Source organism: Chrysemys picta, chromosome 2 (genome assembly GCF_011386835.1).
Source record: "Chrysemys picta bellii isolate R12L10 chromosome 2, ASM1138683v2, whole genome shotgun sequence".
NCBI lineage: Eukaryota > Metazoa > Chordata > Testudines > Emydidae > Chrysemys > Chrysemys picta.
The window spans coordinates 12,567,373-12,586,337 of NC_088792.1; the positions used below are offsets into that span (position 1 = coordinate 12,567,373).

Sequence of the window (18,965 nt, forward strand, 5' to 3'; positions counted from 1 at the left end):
AAAGAACAGGAGTCCTTGTGGCACCTTAGAGACTAAGGTGCCACAAGTACTCCTGTTCTTTTTGCGAATACAGACTAACACGGCTGCTACTCTGAAACCTATCATTTACAGAGAGGCTTTACAATAAAAAATAAAAATTTTAAAGTATGGGCTTTCCTGATGAACATGAAAAATCTGAAACTAGGTTAGAAACTGTACACAGACACTTGAGTGTTAAAAGGCAATATTATAAGCCCCCGGAGGCAAGGAGAAAGAACTCCCAAGCTAAGAGGGACAAATTCCAGCCTATATATACAAGATGTGAAAAAGTCATATCCCGAGAGATGATGTGTGTGTAGCCAGAGGTGCACAGGGTACTAAAGGCATTAAATATGGACATTTTGGAGCTCTTTGCTGAACCAAATCAGTCAGGGAGTTCACTCATATTACAGATAATCAAGAGGGCATTGTTTCTGGAATCTATCACTTTTGATGAACAAAAGCCTGCCTGGAGAATGAAATTGTATATCCATGGCAAGACTATTCGCTTTAAAATTGACTTAAGAGCTAGCATCAGAGTTATCTCAGAAGGGACTTACAATCACCTTCTACACTGCCCAAAGCTGATGTCACCTGACAGACCACCTGGAGGGATTTTGAATTGCATGAGCTAGTTCACCACTGAAACAACTTTCAAAGAGAAAAGCTATGCATGCAGAGTGTGTGTGATCAAAGGACCACAGAACAAAAGCCTTCTCAGCTGCAGTGTGGCAGCCCTGATGGGCCTAGTGAGAAAGGTGGAAGAACTCAATGTCATATTTATTGATATTGGACTTTTGAACGGAGATCTATTACAAATAACATTAAGAGACAATGCTAAGCCATACACATACACCTCACAAGAATCTTAACCCATTATTTCATAAAGTGGAAACTGAGTTAAAGAGAATGGAGTGTATTGGCATAATCAAGAAAATCTCTGAGCCAGCAGTATGGGGTGCCCCAATGGTATCACTTATAAAGAAAAATGGGAAAATATGCATCTGTGTGGATCTTAAAAGATTTAATGAAGCAGTTGTGAGAGAAAAATAAATCCTTCCAACACTGGATGACTTTCTCCCCAAAGCGAAAGGATATACAGTATTCTCTAAGCTGGATGCCTCGAGTGGATTCTGCCAAATTCCTTTAGCCAAAGAATTTGCTAAACTAACTACATGTATCACACCTTTTGGGAGATTCTGCTTATGAAGATCACCTTTTTGGATTAATAGTGCACTTGACATTTTCCAAAGAAAGATGGCAGAACTGTGAATGAACACAAATGAAGCTGTAGTTTTCATGGCCAATATTCTGATAGATGGATCTTTCGTGGAAGAATACTACAAAACCCTCAACAAAGTCCTAATCCTAATCAGTCAGTCTGAACTGAGGTTAAACAAGGAAAAGTGCATTTTCTGTGTACCCCAAATCCAGTTTTGGGGACGGACAATAAACAAAGATGGAATCAGTCCTAGACCTGAGAAAGTAACAGCAATTTGAGAATGGCATGCACCAAGACGTATACTGGGAATGGTAAATTACCATAGTTGATACCTACACGACTTTTCAACAGCAACAAACCACTGTCTGAACTGTTAATGTCCAACACATCTTGTCTATGGGGGCCAAACCAAGAAATTGCCTTTGATAAGGTAAAAGAAATTATCTCAATGACTCCAGTTCTCAAGAACGAGGATGTGAACCAACCCACAATGGTCAGTGCAGATACAAGCAGCTATGACCTAGGTGGTGCATTGTTGCTACAACCTGGCTCTGAGTGGAAGCCAGTTGCATTTTGCTCTCACGTGCTTACAGAAGCAGAAAATCGATATGCACAGATTGAAAAGGAGTGCCCGGCAAGTGGATGGGCATGTGAGAACTTTTACAGATATCTGTGTGGACTGGATTCATTTAGATGGATAACGAACCATAAACCGCTTATAACCTTCATCAACTGAAAAGACCTGGATCAAGCACCACTGAAATGCCAACATTTATTGCTAAGGTTTACGCAATTTAACTCAATTGCTAGATATGTTCCTTGGAAAATCTAGTAGTAGCAGGCACTCTGTCATGGAGCTCAGCATTGTACTCAGCTACCTGTGAGCTCGAGGGTGATGTAACAGCTGATGTGAATGCTGTGGACACATACAGACAAGTGTCATAAAAGAGGCTACTCCAGCTACCAAAAGCAACCTTGACAGAGGAGCAACTTCAGGAAGGTCTAAGTTACATTGGGGCAGCTGGCCCAAGTATTTAAAGGACACTAAGCAGGTGACATGAGACAACTTTGTGGTGTGTTAAGCGAGTCAAATGGGCTCATGATTAAAGGCAATTGGATCATAATTCCAGATTAAATGAGAGGAGAATTTCTAAACCTCATCCTTGAAGGACATCAAGGATTAGCTAAATGCTGTGAATGGGCCAACCAGTCAGTGCGGTGGCAGGGCATCAGAAAGCACATAAACAAGAAAGTTGCCACATGTGAACGTTGCAGAACTAGTGGCCCAATGCAACAGAAAGAACCTTTAATAACAACACCTCTAACAGAGAGACTTTGGAAGAGACTAGCTGGCGATTTACGTGCATTCAGAGGATATCATTGCCTGGTCATTGTGAACTATTTTTCCAGTTATTAGAAATAATGTACTTGAAAGACATGTTGCAACGTTATCGAGAAAAAATGAAGTGCACTTTTGCTCACTTCAGTATTCCAGAACAACTAGGAACAGGCAATGGACCATAATTCACTGCAGCAGAATTTAAGTCATTTTGAACTAAATATGATTTTAACCATATTACTAGCAGCCCACATTACCCATAAATGAATGCAGCAGCTGAGAGAGCTGTACAGCCAACCAAGAAAATCCCAAAGCAGGAAGGTCCATTCCTCACTCTTCTGAGTTACAGATCAACACCAGTAGCAGCTACTGGATATAGTCTAGCACAGGGGTCGGCAACCTTTGAGAAGTGGTGTGCCAAGTCTTCATTTATTTACTGTAATTTAAGGTTTCGTGTGCCAGTAATACATTTTACATTCAGCGGGGTTGGCAGATGGAACCCCAGACCGGCAGCGGGCTGGCCGCTAAGCCCGCTGCTGGTCTGGGGTTCCATCCACCGGTCCCTGGCAGCCTGGGGTCCCAGCCGCCAGCCCTGCTCAGCCCGCTGCCGGCCTGGAGTTCCATCCATCCAGGCCAGCAGTGTGTTGAGCAGGACCAGTGGCCAGGACCCCAGCTGGCAGCAGAGTGCCACTAAAAATCAGCTTGCGTGCCGCCCTTGGCGTGCGTGCCGCTGGTAGCCGATCCCTGGTCTAGCACAACACCTGATGGGACAACAACTTGGAACTACTGTTCTAACTTGGGAGAGGAATCTGTCTCCAAAGTGGCCAGACAGGAAGAGAGTAGCCAAATTGGATTAAAAGGTTAAAAGAGCTTATGAACACTTTTACAAATATCACTCAGTTGGACAACTGCTGTGTCTAGAACCTGGTGACCACTTTTGTGTCAAACTGGATGGAGGAAAAGGAGAGACAACTCCAGCTGTCATAAAGAAAAAGAATTCAGCACCCAGAACATATGTGATCGAGACCAACAGTGGAGAGTTGAACAGAAATTGTTGACAGCTAAAGTTTGGTCCTCAGAAAGAACAATCAACAGAGCAAACTCTACAGATGGCAGATGTAGCTCACAAAGAAGAAGACTTAGAGATTCCAAACCAACCATGGCTCGTCATTGCAACTAATGGATGGCCAGAATACCAAGTTGACACACATTTGGGTCACGTAATTAGAAGAAGAGTATGTTTCAGAGACGGGCAACAGGCTGATAAGTACTGAACTTCAAAGACAGTGTGAAAGTGTAAATACTGTAAATGGTAGGAATGTAGAACTTAAAGGGGGAGATGAAATGGAATGTTAACTGTATTATCTGTTCAACCACTATGTGGTGTAAAATATCTTATTTAAACTAACCTTAACCATGCCTGGCAGAGCATTAAAGGCTCTTACAATGAACACAGCTGGCGTATATAAGGGAGCTCTGTAGCCAGAAGTACATGACAGTTTGTTTTGAAAGATTTGCCTACCTGAACTGCTTCGCATACAAAACCCCCCAACCAAACAAAAACTTCTCAAAAGCCAGTTTACAAAGCTGGGACATAGGCCTCTTCATAGGCTCAACACTTGTAAATGGCAAAGGAAGTTTTTGATTCCAGTGTACAGTTAAAAAAAAAAAAAAAGATAAAAGCCTCTGTGCCTGTATGAGGGACAGAGATAAAGGCTGTAGCCTATGCATTGGTATCTGAAGAAACATCCCCCGGCTCAAACACCTTCCTCCTCCTTTCCTGACTTATTTTTTATCTAAAACTACCATCCTCTCTCTATGCTTCTGCTAAACATACTGTTTTAATCACATCAAATAAAGCTTTAAAAATAAGCTATTAGAAACTTTTAAAAGTCTCCCCCCCACATTTTCTTCAAATCTCCTCTTTAAATAATACTCTCTTCCTGTTCAACTATCCCTTTTAACTTCTTCCCTAGTCCTGTTACTAGAGCTTAAATCCATCGTAAGGCCTGTGTTTTCAGCACTTTCTGAGGTTGTTCGCCTGTCCTGTATTATTCAGTATCCAGAGTTACAGCTTGTGTAAAAGTAAAGTATAAAGTGTTAACTAAGAACAGAAAAAATATAATTCTCTAGGACCCTGTCAATGTTATGATCAGCAAACCCCCCCAGATATAATTGTTGCTTTGTGGGTGTTGCTATGCAGTATCTCCAAGCATGTCACCCGCCAACGATTTTGAGAATCTGATTTATTTACTATTTCTGATAGCCTGGGGAAAAGGGAGTGGAAAAATTGGCACAATTATGGGAGAAATAATGCCTCATGAAGTTGGGACAATCTGTCGTACGACACATGTTTGTTCATGGTAAAGCATGACAACTAGCAAAGAGTGGCTACAAAATTGTTTTACTAAAACAATATTTCAGTCATGTATCAATGCTCCGCTAAAAGGCAGGCCAGCTCTCGTCTCCCCATGCCCTGTTTTTCATGTTAAACTTTTAAAAGCTTATGAGTATTTATTTTTCAAGCTTTAGTTGATGTGATTAAAATCAGCATGTTTAGCAGATGCATATGGCAATTTTAGATTTAAAAAAATGTCAGGAAAGAAGGAGGAGGAGGTGTGGGACGGGGCGGTTTCTTCAGATAAGGATGTCAGAGGCTACAGTCTGTACCTCTGGCTTTCATGCAGTCACAAAGCTATGGCTTTTGCCTTTTAAAATGTTATTTTTTCACTGTACACTGGAATCCAAAACTTTCTTTGCCATTTATAGGGGTTGAGCCTATGAAGAGGCCTATGTCCCATCTTTGTAAACTGGCTTTCGAGAAGTTTTTGTTTGGCTGGGGGGGGTTTTATGAAAGGCAATCCCTTTAGGCAATGTTTCAAAAGAAACTATCACTTTTGTTTAAAGGTTGGGCTAGTGTAGCTTTTAAACATTGTGCTGTGATCTGTATTCCACTCAACCTCTTCCTCTGATTTAGACAAAAGCAAAATGTTTATGAGTGGTGGGGTGGGAGCATGTGCAAGAAGTTACGGTTTTCAGGGCCCCATACCCTGTAGATTTGTATATAAGATTTTTATCCTGGATCCATCTCATAAAGTCTTTGGCTGAAAGCCCTTTAAAAACCAGTCACACAAAAAAACCCAGCTACTAATATCCAGAAAAATGTTAACACCAAGGAGGGAGTGGGTGCAAGAGGTGCAAGGTGTGTGTGTGTGTGTGTGTGTGTGTGTGTGTGTGTGTGTGTGTGTGTGACGGGATTTAATATAATTAGAAAAATTAATCTTTGGGGCCACTTCAATGTGATAATCAAATGGGGAAAAAAAGTAATTGTTTTGCAGGTGGCTCTATAAAATATTGCTACAAAAGTGATGAGATTGATGCATTGCAATTATACCTCAGGGCTCTTTTATCAGTACACAATCATTTTGTTTGGGCTTGATGTTTTGCATCAGTGTAGCTGCACAGTATAGTCAATGGCTTTGCTCCCATTATTCTCTTTGGTTTCACGTTGAGTCACGGCTTTTCTTTTAGGGTCCGGGGTGTGTCCACAAATACTAGCAAACAAAAATTTTTGTTGCTTTTGAGGTAATTCTATAAAATATCACGAAGGCCGTACAGACAAGGATTTTAGCTGTGTTCGGGTTTTTCCTTCTCATTCAGAAATGACCAATCTTGTAGTTGTGTCCGAGTATGAATACTCCTTCTTCCTGAAGCCTTTGTGTTATATATTTGCTCTTTCTGACCTCCTAATTATATTCAATCCCCTCCCCGCTCACACACACCCCTTGTACCCCTTTGCACCCATTCCCTCCTTGGTGTTAACATCTTTTGGATATTAGTAGCTGGTTTCTCTGGTGTGATTGGTTTGTCCTGCTGGTTATTAAGGGGCTTTCAGCAGAAAGCTTTATGAGATGGATCAAGGCTAAACCTAAGAATCCCAGAGCAGGAAATGAAACTGCAGATGAAAGGGATTTGCCTTATCCCTCATTTATAACTAACGTGGCAGGCGCTGCCAGGGAGGCAGGAGGTTGCGCTTTGCAGATTACTTTTTCCTTTTTGAAAATGCCAAATCTAGATCTCTCCTGGAAGATCATTTCCCTCTCCTCTCCCACATGTTTGTTTGTAGTGAGTTACTGCGCCAAAGTCACCTCTGGAGTAAGTGCCTTTGACTTCCATTGGGTTGAGCCTATTGTCTTCAGTGTTGTGTTTGGCCCAATGCAGATGCCATTTTAATGGCACAGTTCTGCTTCTCATCTCAACCCTTAGCCCTAAGGAACAACCACATCACTGGTTCCTCATCCTTTCATCTCATCCCACGCTTTATCACAGCTTGAAGCTCTTATGATCCTGTGCTGAAGTCCCGACTCAGCCAGCCCTGTGAATGAACTCAACAGGAGTGTTTACCCCAATGGGCTGATCCCAAAGCCTGTCAAAGCCAATGGGGATCTTTCCACTGACGTCCACGTTCTTCAGCTCAGCCCTAAGTACGGACTTCAGGACCAGGCCCCATCCTGGGAGCTCTGCAAGGCCGCCTATGAGCTGCAGAGCACCCTCAGCTCCTGTTGAAATCCAAGGAGTGGCAACTCTGCGTAGCCCTGCGTGGCTTAGTCCCATGTAAGCTGCTTTCTCAGTCCCTCACTTTCATGAGCACAACGGTCATGTGCCCAGTTAAAATAAATAGGTAAAGCGGGTCCCTCACCTGGCTCCTTGAGGAAGTGAAAGAGAACCTGCGGGCAGGGCAAGGTGAGAGTCTCACCAGCTTCTGTATTCGGCCAGCACAGTAGCCTGTCCCATGTTTTCCTGCAACCTGCCAGGGAAGGGAAAACACATTTGAAAGCATTTTTATATTTGCACATGAAAAGTCAAATTTTAGACATGATGCAATATGTGAGAGTGTGTCGGCATGAGGAGGGGGTGAAGAAAGAGGAGCATTACTGCAGCAAGCTCACATGATGGTCTCTGTCCAATTTGCTGGTCCCATTCATTTATTTTTTTTCTAGCTCACTTCTTGCAGGCAGCCCAGGAAGCGTAGGAGGGAACGGAATGAGGAGAGGGAGGTGGCACAGTGCACTCAGGCTGGGAAACAATTCCATGCCTACAGGGCAGCGTGGCAAAGGGCACAGAACCAGGAGTGGGAGAAGGAAATGAAAGGACCAGTGGGTGGCGGAATGTGAACATAAGAACGACCGTACTGGGTCAGACCAAAGGTCCACCTAGCCCAGCATCCTGTCTGCCGACAGTGGCCAATGCCAGGTGCCCCAGAGGGAGTGAACCTAACAGGTAATGATCAAGTGATCTCTCTCCTGCCATCCATCTCCACCCTCTGACAAACAGAGGCTAGGGACACCATTCCTTACCCATCCTGGCTAATAACCATTAATGGACTTAACCACAATGAATTTATTCAGTTCTCTTTTAAACTGAACAGTGAGGATAGACCAGGGGAAAGGGAGGTGGGCCACTGAATGAAAGACCAAATTATTTGAATTTGATGCTTTGGGTGATGGGGAGCCAGTGGAAGGAATCCAAGGATCTGAGTTCTCATCTAGAACTGAGTGGGAAGGAGTCACTCATTTCTCTGAACCGGTTCTCACAACCCGGTCAATTTTTCACGCCACTGTCCAACCCGCACCCCTTTTGAGCTGCCATATGCGGTACCTGCCGTTTCATTTCCATGATCTTCAGCACCCCTCAGACATTCATTCTCATTTCTCTTCAGCTCAGCTAAAAAGTCACATTCTGGATGAATGTGCCCAAGCACCTGCAACGAGAAAGGTGCCGTGAAGATGCTTAGCCCTGGCTTGGGGCTTAGAGCACCACTCCATCATGTAACCCCAACTATACAGGCCCAGAGCCTCAGCTGGCGTAAAGAAGTCGAGCTCTGTTGAAGTCTGATTTACACCAAAGAGCAAATCCCCCGCTGGTGTAAACTGGCATAGCTCCATAAACTTCATAGCTGAGACTCTGTCCCCAGGTAAAGATTGACTCGGAAGGTTTTTCATCGCTGAATCATCAACCATAAGATTTGCCCTCTGCAAGATTTGCATCTAACAAGCATCTCTTGCCACTGACTCCTAAGGGAGCTGCTCTGTTTCCTTCTCATGCTGTTTGCCCTTCTCCTGCTTGAATGATGTTAGGGCAGGATATAATCCTCTGTGCTTTGAGGCTCTCACAGCCATACATTCTGATGGGCAGGTCCTACCCTTTGCTGCTTGTGTGCTCTGGTGCAGGGGAGAGATGTGCACAGAGACTTTGAACAGAGAGGACCTCTTCCCCACTTCTCCCCCTTGCTACAACAAAGCAGGATTCCAACCTAGACCTGCAAAGAGCTCCGGTGAGTCAGGTAGGACCAGAGCACAATGGCTACTGGATTTTCCAAGGCACCCAGCCAGCTGGCAAGTACATTGTGCAAGAGACAAGTGGGATTATTCAACAATTGTATTTATTTATTTGGAGGGGGGGTGAGGAAATGCCAAACTGTCAAAACCAAAACTTTTTGTAGGAAAAAGTCAGTTTCAACTAAGCTTTGGCCAGGCACAGGTGCTAGAATTAGAGGTGCGGGGGGAGCTGCAGCACCTCCTGGCTTGAAATGGTTTCCATTATATAGAGGATTTACAGTTTGGTTCATTGGCTCTCAGCATCCCCACTATAGAAATTGTTCCACCAGCCCTGTGGCCAGCAGAGGTTTCTGACGTCTTGGACAGAATTTGTAGCCAGAGAGAGCTCCTCTGTAGAATAGCCATTAGCCTAGGGCACTGACCTGGGGGACAAGGAGTAAAGTCCCTGCTCCAAATAAAGTAGAGCAGAGATGTGAACCTACCTCTCATATACCAGACAAGTGCCATAACCACTGAGCTATTCTAGGCTATAACACCCCTTTTTCTCCCTCTCTGTTTTTTCTCAAAAATATAAATGTCAAAAGGTCTTGGTTTCCTCCCACTGCTGAACAGAAACTATTCTGAAATCTCCATTTTTTTCACAGGAAGGGAAAAACATTTCCCACCCAGCTTTATTGTGTGCTGTGGGTGATAGCCAGCAATGCACATGACTCCTCTTTGAAGGGGCAGCAGTGTATGCCTTGATCACCTGGCACCATCTTTCTCTGCACCTGCCGGATGACTCTTGCATATCCACACATGGCCCTGACTGCTCCACACGGCCTCCACCCTGTCCTTACTCGTCAGGGAAGAAGTGTTACCTATCAAAGCATTCGTTTTTTAAAAAAAGAATCAAAACAGGATGAAATCTATCCACTGAGCAGGTGGCTGACTAAATTCAACTCGTCTCATTTTCACACAGGAAGGGTAAATATTCAGCGAGTTTTGGAAATAAATATCTTGCTTTCAGGTCATTCAGAGGGCAGAATGTAATGGTTTTAATAAGCCAGTGTTCTCCATTCATATTAACATCCTTATACCAAGCTGATATACCGACCTTTTGAACCGATTGCTTATTAGTTTACCATCTGAGGCTCTGTTCCTGCTCCTAACGAAGACACTGAATATTTTGCCATTGCTTTTAATGGAAGCAGGATTAGGTCCCATGTGTAAGGGGAAAAAAGAGATTAGATCCAGGATTCCATGCCATGGAATTCCATACACAGCCATGGCTGTTTTGACTTCAGGACTTGGAAACTTGCCAGTGAAACTGGGGTATATGTGAATATACAAATGTAGTGGAGATGTTGTGATACTGTTTTCTGTGTCCTGCACCTTTAAATGTGTCCTGCACCTTCCCTATTGTCTGCTAGAGAGCAGGTCCCTTGGGTCAATTAAAGGTGTCTGGGAAAGAGTCAGTCCCACACTACACACAGTCTCTTTTTAATTTCTCATGCAGGCTTATATTTGTCCTTCCTTTGTTGTGTTCCTTAATCAGTAATGAAAGTCAGCTATGCTGAAAGGCCAGGATTTGGTCCTGGTGTATTGAAACCCCAGAAGAAAATAGGTTCCCAGCATGAGAACCAGGCATATCTTTCAGTGAACGGATAGTTTATAGAACTCTATTGGTTTAGTGAACTGTGTCCAGAAAGATCTCAGCAGGGTGGAAATGTACCCGCTTGCACAGTGAAAAGAACTTCTCCTGGAAAAAATAACAGGTGTCTGCATGTGAAAATGGCCTTGGAAGTCCACTAAAATATTCAAGGTGAGAACAAATAAATGTTTGATTTTTTCATAGACTCAGGAAAATACAGTTTGATTGGATGAATAGATGAGACGTTATACCAACTTGGCACAAGACTGGGAGATAGAGCCATGCTCATAGCCACCTTCTATTACTACAATGCTCCAATCAAAATCCACAGTCACAACACTCCTAAACTTTGAGAGCATTTGGACCCTGATCTGAACTTTAAGTCTTGGGCCCATATCTAGCAAGGATCTCTCATCTCACCTTGCATCCTATTCGTGATCATGCAGTCTGATCCTGCAATGATTGCTCATGTGGCACAGGACAAATAGTCCTACTAAACTCTGTGGAATTACTCATGGGGTGAGATTGCCTGCATGACTAAGGACTTACTGTTTCGGGAAGCGGGGAGCACTTGACACCTCACAGGAGGATCTCAGCACCTAGCAGGGTCAAACCCACAGTCTTTTCTCACACAGCTGCATTAGCACAGTGTATATAATATGAGCTAAGAAGATGCATTAGCACAATGCAGCAGATCCTTAGTCCCCATTATGTCTTGCACGCAGTTTGTGTCCACTCAGGGCTAGAAATCTTGAAGTTGCCCCAGCTGCTCAGGTTTTAGAGTTGGGTCAGAAAATATGGCATCCAAACCAGTTCTGATTACAGGTTTCTGGCCTAATGATTTTAAAGTGACTTAGTGATTCTGGGGACTCCATTTCTGTGGGCCCAACTTGAGCCATCGTAATGGGGCCTGATTTTCAGAACCCGCTGCACAGCTGTTACCTGTAAAATGACCCATTAAAGTATTTCAAATTGGCCATCCAAAATCACTAGGTACTTATGAAAATGTTGGCCAAGGACTTTAGCATATTAAAATGGTTATTAAATATATCTACGCGATGCCTTCACTGTGACATTGGCGCTCTAATGGTCTTTCACTCATGTCAAATACAACAAAGGCCACTGGTTAATCACCGACAAAGAATAAAGACAGTTTGGAATCCACAGGGAATAAAAATATCCGGGTCATGCCAGATCATTTTCCAATTAAAAAGTAAAAGAACTATTTCTCCTTGTTACAAATGAATATTGATTTAACCAGAACCTGTCCCAGACTGAGCCTTCTCTCCCATGTTGGAAAGCACATACTGATTGTATGATTGTACTGATTGTACAAAGTCAAGACTTCAGCTTCTGAGCAGGGAATCTCATGAAGTTTAGGCAGAGCTGCTTTGGGGTGCTGGGGATGAGAGCCAATATTGCGGGTACATTTGAGGAATGCACGCAGGAGCAGGGAGCTCTTAGCATCAAAGGACCAAATTCCGATGCCATTTTCACATAGTGGGCAGGACATTACTCCATGGTTGGGTCCACTGAAATCAACGGTTCTGTTCATGAGGAATAGCACTACTGAACCTGAAGAAGGGTATCAGAATCTATCCCAGAGGAAAAAGAAGGATTTATTGATTAGTCGGAAAGAGAGCAAATATGGCAGGAGTGGGGATAGACAATAAACACAGCCGTGGCAGGTACATAGTGATCAGGTCTAAAATTGCTTCTCTTTTTATATTGGTGTATAAGCCCCACTTACAATGGAGTGGAGAAAAGATTTTCCAATATTCTTTTCGATGAGATCAATCATATTTTCCCTCCAGGGCACAAAACAGTAAGAATGAAACAAAACAATCAGACATGGAAAATAGTTGTATAGAGATGGTGATTAATATTTCTGATTATTTTCCGACAAGAAGAAGTAAATAAACCATTAATCTTGTTGATGTTGTAAAATTAAACTGTCTGAAATAAAAAAGTAAATGGAGATATATTCTAAACTTAGAGCTTGTTTCCTGAGCTGTTGAGTAACCAAGTCAACTGGAAGTGTGGGCTCCACCGCCCCTCTGAAAATCAGGCTGTTCTTGCAATCCTCTGGTCATGTGAAATCAATGCTCAGGTGAGTAATGAATGCAGTATCTGGCCCAGGGGAGCAACCAAACACTTCATACTCTGGGATTAGAATGTGTCTTATTCGGATTATTTTATGCGGTTTTATTTGAATTTTGTTTTTCTTATGATCTCTCATTGTTTTCTTTCATAGATTTCAGCATTGCACAGTCTCTGCATTCTTTCTTACACCGTACTACAACAAATAGCATACAAGCAACAAATACAAAGCATCAAAACATCTTAAGTTTCCAAAATGTAGAGACATTTTAAATATTGTAAGTATTTAAAACCACGCTGAACAGTTACCCCAAACCATACAGGTATACTGATGGTTGAGAATAGATGGTTGTTTTTCCAGCTAAGTTCAAACAGTGTTTTCTTAGCTAATGTCAGTTATAATAATAAGGAAACCCTAATGTTCCGTAAGAGCCTGATTCTGCCATCCTTACACACATTGTGTTACATCTTATTCTGTGAGTTGGCCCTTTGTGACTCTTTGGGCTGGTCTACACTAGGGGGGATTGATCTAAAATACATGAATAGCATAGCTGAAGTTGAAGTATCTTAGATCGATTTACCTCAGGTCCTCACAGCATGGGATCGACGGCCGCGGCTCCCCCGTCAACTCTGCTACCACTGCTCGCTCCGGTGGAGTTCCGGAGTCGACGGGGAGCGCATTCAGGGATCGATATATCGCGTCTTAACGAGACGCGATATATCGATCCCTGATAAATCGATCGCTGCCCGCCGATACGGCGGGTAGTCTGGACGTACCCTTTGTGAAGTACGGTGCTACTCAACGTGAGTAACCGTGGCAGAATCTAGCTCAGAAGAAAGCACTGTAACACCCAGATCTTTCTGATGTCCTTTAATGCTGAGTATGGTTAACCACTAAGGACTAGATTCAGATACCCTGTTCATGAGGAATGGTTCTTCACTCCACATAGAGTGCCACTGCAAAGTAGAGTTTGTTACACGGTACCAGCAGAGAGAACGACAGGTGCAGACAGATAAAGTATATGGTCCCAATTATTCCACATCACGGTGTTGTTTCTCTTTCCACACACAAAAAGAAGATCCTGTGCAGCCCACACAAAACAATACTGTAATACTGTGTTTCTCAAAGCGTGGGTTGCAACCCCCATCCCAGGGTGATGAAAGGCATTGAACATTTTATTACAGTCTAAAGCAACAAAAATCTCACTCCTCATTCCTTGCACACATTTGACCCTCAAGATCAACTTTTCTCTTTCAACCTCTCATACACACACACACACACACACACACACACACACACACACTATATAGGTTGATTGTTATAACTGATACATTTTAAATTCTTACTTGTATTGGAAACGTGAGAAAGTCGCAATTTTTTTGGATTTGAAATAAGGGGTCACTAACCTTAAAAGACTGAGAAACACTGCTCGAAAGAAACGAAAGGATTCAACCATAAAATGAATTCATCAACAACATAATTTAAGTAAACAATCGCACAGAGCTTCTCAGGTACAATCAGGCAACCTCGCTCATAAGCAATTGGCTGAAGCAAAACGCCAGCATGATAGGTAGTTTCTTTTTACATAGATGAACTTATGGAGCCAAATCGAACGCTGGCATATGCAGATGCAGCCACAGTTGATTCAATTAATTTGTTATTGTCTACACAGTTCACATTCTATGTTATCTTAAATGTTACCAAAGAAGCAAGTGAAATGTCAACTTCTACTAATGTTGGATATGCCAAAGGCTAAGCAACAATATCTAAATTCAGAGGCTTTACAGTATCTTCTTGATTCCCTTCCCCTTGCATTTGTCATCCTCTCTTTTAGCACTTCTGTATAAAGTAACATGCGCTGTTAACGATGCTGTTTCTCTTTCATGGAAGTGCAGTAATAATAAACGTGCAGTAACGAGGCAGTGAAATGCAAGGGCACACAGCTACAGCTTATGCGTGTGTTCCTTCTGCTACAGTTTGCACCTTTCAGAGCATCTTCCACAGTTTAATATGAAGCGAAGCCCAAAAAAGAAAAAGATGCTCCTGCAATGAAACGAGCCGTATCTGACCATCTGTTCCAACGTTAAACTGACTGCTTAGGGAAAACAATGATGGAAAACCTGTTTAACACAGTTACTTACAAAAGCTGCAAGACTCAGGGAGTAAAAGGCACAACGGTACAAAGCACGGGGGTTCATGTTCCGAAGCAAGTGGTGTCATACTCCACTTCCTCAGCCTCCATGAGCACCTTTTACCTTCCTTTCCTCTTCCTCCTCTCCTATCAGTTGCTGATCTGAAGCATTTATCTTTTTGCCCAGGAGTGACGTAACAGTAAAATGAGGAGGAAACTAAATATTAACAACTCTCTCGGCTGTGATTGACGAGGCTGTGAGTGACACGCTTTCCACCTTTTTTGACCTTGCAGTATGTTCTGAGATTGCAAAGGATAGACGGTGTGAGCACTCCCTTCTGGAGAGAGACCCCTCTTTCTGCCTCTGTAATACAATAGGCGTTTAGTAGGCATTAATAGATCTATTACCATTGATCACGTTGCATTTAACGCAACAAAATATGTATGAGACAAACCCTTTAAACATGGTGATGGTTAATATTCATTCATTCTAACAAATGTGCATCTTATTCCCGTTTCAAACAGTGTGTGTGTGTGTGTGTGTGTGTAGATAAACACATAATATTACATTTTTTAAATGTGTGGCCGAATTCTGCACATATACACAACTCCTGGTGTTTGAATGCACATTGTGCATGCAGCTGAAGGCCAACTTCAGACCCAGGGGTGTGTGTATACATGAAAACTTGCATGTGAGTGTATTTATATATTACATCCCAACAATCTATATGAAAAGAACATTAAGGTTGCAAAGTCAAGCACTCACAAGATAGGAAATGCCTGAATTAACTTGGCCTGTGCTGTTGTCCCCACAGCTTCTGCCTGTCCCCTTCTCCCTTTCCAACCCCTGCCCCCTCCCTGCTCGTCCTGTGCTTTCCCTGCTCCCCCAGCTCCTGCCACTGTCCCTCCCACTCCCCAGTCCCTCTCCCCCTGCCCTGAATATCTTCCCCCTTCCCTGCTCCCATCTGTCGCTCCTCCTTCCCCTCCAGCTTCCTAGATGGGGAGCACTGAAAGCACAGGACAGCTAGTCTTCCTGTCCTCAGATCTGGTGCCTGATGCTACAACAGCCACCAGCAGCACAGAAGGGCTCCTGAAAACTCTCGTGGGGGCCCCTGCGGGACCTGGGGCAAATTGTCCCACTTACCCCCCTCCCCCCTGGGCGGCCCTGCATATACATTCCAGTTGGCATGTAGGAACTCTGAGGGGATGGAGCATGCTCAGTCCAGATGGAATCTTTGGAGAATTTAGCTGCCAAACTCCAACTCTCTAGCCAGCATATGTGAACTAAGATTTTTTTTTTCCGGTGGCTTATATCTTGGTGTAATTTGTGCAAATTTTCATGGAGACAACAAAGGCACATCCCTGAAAGCAAATCAATCTTCCGGCCAAATTTTAAGTCCCTGCGCCAAACCATGCAGGCACTAGGGCATCTCAACAAAATATTTGTACATTTTTTTAACATAGGCAAAACAACATATTTTTTCTAATCTTATTATCAGAAATTACTGAACCATTTTAGATGGAATTTCCCAAAACTACTCAGTCCGAGGCAGATGGAGAGCATAGAAAATTTCAGCCCAAATGATTAAAGTTTGGCAAAGTTGAATGAAACTAAAAACAAGGTCTTATAATGGAAAGTGTCAGGGAACCTGAAGTACAGGTATTGCTATTTCGGCTGCCTATATATATAGCTCTTTTCAGGCATAGACCTGACAGTACTTTACAAAGGAAGTAAATATGATCTTCATTTTACAGATGGGGAAACTGAGGCACAGCGCAGTGATACGACTTGCCCAAAGTCATCCAGTAGGCCAATGGCAGAACCAGGAATAGAAATTGGGTCTCCTGAGTCTCAGTCTAGCACTCAAGCCTCTAGGCCACACTGCTGCTGTAAAATACACAGCTAACCTATAAGCAGCCATTAACGTTTGCTGATTACCTCAAATAACTAAATAAACATGTGGAACTAAATAAACGCAGTATTTGCACTAATCAGAGCATTTCCAATAGTGAATTAGAACAGGGAGATTTACCAGCTTTCTGATATTTTACGTTGCTTCCTTATAGTCCTTGTAATTCCTGTAAATACCACTCATGACCCGTGCAGTCATCCCAATTTCATGCCAAATAAATCCTTTATGTCACAGTGCACCATCATATATGCGCTTTCAGCCTCTCTCTACAGAGAGATACAATATTAATTAAGTGCATTTTGCCAAGCATCCATTTGGGAGGTCTACAATATGCCAGTCCTTATCAGGGTTAATTCACATAGTACCTTAGGATGTACCTCATTTGGTCCAGGGGTCATAGCCATGTCGATTCAATCCAGGGCCCGCTGCACCATTTCATTGATCACCCTGCTATCCTTCCCCTCATGCCACCTAGATGCATATATTCATTTACCCACTGTGAGTATATATGCATCTAGGTGGTACAAGGGGAAGGATAGCACAGTGGTTTGCATATTGGCCCGTCCCCTAAACCCAGGGTTGTGAGTTCAATCCTTGAGGGGGCCATTTAGGGATCTGGGGCAAAAATCTGTCTGGGGATTGGTCCTGTTTTGAGCAGGGGTTTGGACTAGATAACCTCCTGAGGTCCCTGATATTCTATGATCTGTCTGTGTATTTAATGCATACCTAACCAAAAATTGGTCAAGGTTTTCAAAAGTGGATTTTGGTTGCCCCAATATTTGAGTGTCCGCCTTGACATACCTTAGAGGGCCCTGATTTCCAGAGGATGGGAGCTGAGCACTTGCTGAAGATCAGCCCCCTTGAAGGTGTCTCAGGTTGGAAACCCCAAAACTGAAGCATCCATGGTCATTAGTCACTTTTGAAAGTCCTGGTCCATCTTCCCCTGTTTAGCTTAACTGGCCTTTTTTGTGGTTCTCTGCAGCATGGACATTTTCTTCAAATGAAGTCTAGTCTGTTGTCAACGTTTTATGTGACCTTTCAGCTGTTTGTAATTAAGGAGAGGTGGACTGGTTCAAATAAAATCAGAGCCAGCCTGATAAGTTTTTGTCTAAAATATTATTTTGCAGTTTTCAAAGAAACCCCCCGGTTCCTCCCACTGTGCGTGCCTCTGATCTTATTGGTTTTATCTGAGATGAACAGTAGAAGAATCAAAATACCCCAGGCATGAACAGCTTACCACTTCACCCCATAGCTCTACTACTGCATCTCGGTTTTGAATTACCCTATCCTGGCTCTCCCTTTCCTGACCCTCCCCTGAGTAGGCTGCCCACTGTGCCAAATCAGTAACTAGTACATTTTCTTTACAATTGTTGTTACACAACCAGTGATCAACAACTTACTATTGCTTTTGCACATGCATTCGGTCTGCCAAGTTGTATCTAGACATGGCAGATTGCTTAGAAGATGGCAGAGATGAAGAAGGAAAGAGCAGATTCCTAGTGGAAGAAATCTGCATATTCCTCAGACTTTCTCCGAAGCTGGAAGTCGGCCACTTCAGTTCTGTAAAGATTTCAGTTGCGGCTTTTTGTGAGAGCTGCTTCAGCAAGCCCTAGCCACTCACGCTATCAGTTTGTGAGATATTGGCTGCTAAAGTGAGGTCAGGCCTGCCATCGGACAAAGCAAGCTGACTGTAAAGATTGTGATGGTAAAGATCTCATTATGTGCCAGAGGTGAAAATGAACTCCTGTCAGGGCCCTTCACAGTTCTGTCTCTCCTACCTGTCTGCTCTTGTCTATTACCACCATTCCTGGCCTCCTCCACTCCACCAGCCTTGCCTGCTTCTCCTAGAGCCATTTCTGTGTGGTCCCTTCTGCCAACAAAAAGGGATGGGTTCTAATATTGAGGGGTTCCTTTCTAAGTTTACAAAACCCACTGGCTCTAGGCGCCCCCTCCCCTCCCCCAGAAACGTGAGAAAAACCTAAATGCCCTCCCTGCCCTAAGAGCAATACTTCCCTGCTCGCAAGCCCTGCGTCTGGATAAAACTGGAAACTTTACTGGGGATGGGGAAAGGAAGGAAACACAGCATTCATTTAGGAAAATACAGCAACAAGAAATCAACAATACGAATACCCCAGTAACTCTGGCTGTAGTCCTTTGCCTCAGTCTCCCCACCAGCTAGTGTGAATGTCCAGATAAATGCCCTCCTCCCTGCCCCCTGCTCATGGGTCATTGCCATTGCTTAGCAAAGTTCCAACATCCAGGAGTACACT

The 18,965-nt window shown here is 43.3% G+C and overlaps 1 protein-coding gene across 1 annotated transcript in view; it reads right to left on the reverse strand.

The window, feature by feature from the left end:
* Window positions 1–18,211, reverse strand: part of GHRHR (growth hormone releasing hormone receptor) — a 40,530-nt gene extending 22,319 nt beyond the window's left edge. The window contains exons 1-3 of the mRNA XM_065582397.1: window positions 18,096–18,211; window positions 8,238–8,398; window positions 7,279–7,386 (exon numbers count right to left, since the gene is read on the reverse strand). Coding sequence (XP_065438469.1) covers window positions 7,279–7,386; window positions 8,238–8,398; window positions 18,096–18,211 — 385 coding nt within the window. The remainder of the gene's footprint in view (window positions 1–7,278; window positions 7,387–8,237; window positions 8,399–18,095) is intronic.
* Between the last annotated feature and the right edge of the window lie 754 nt (window positions 18,212–18,965).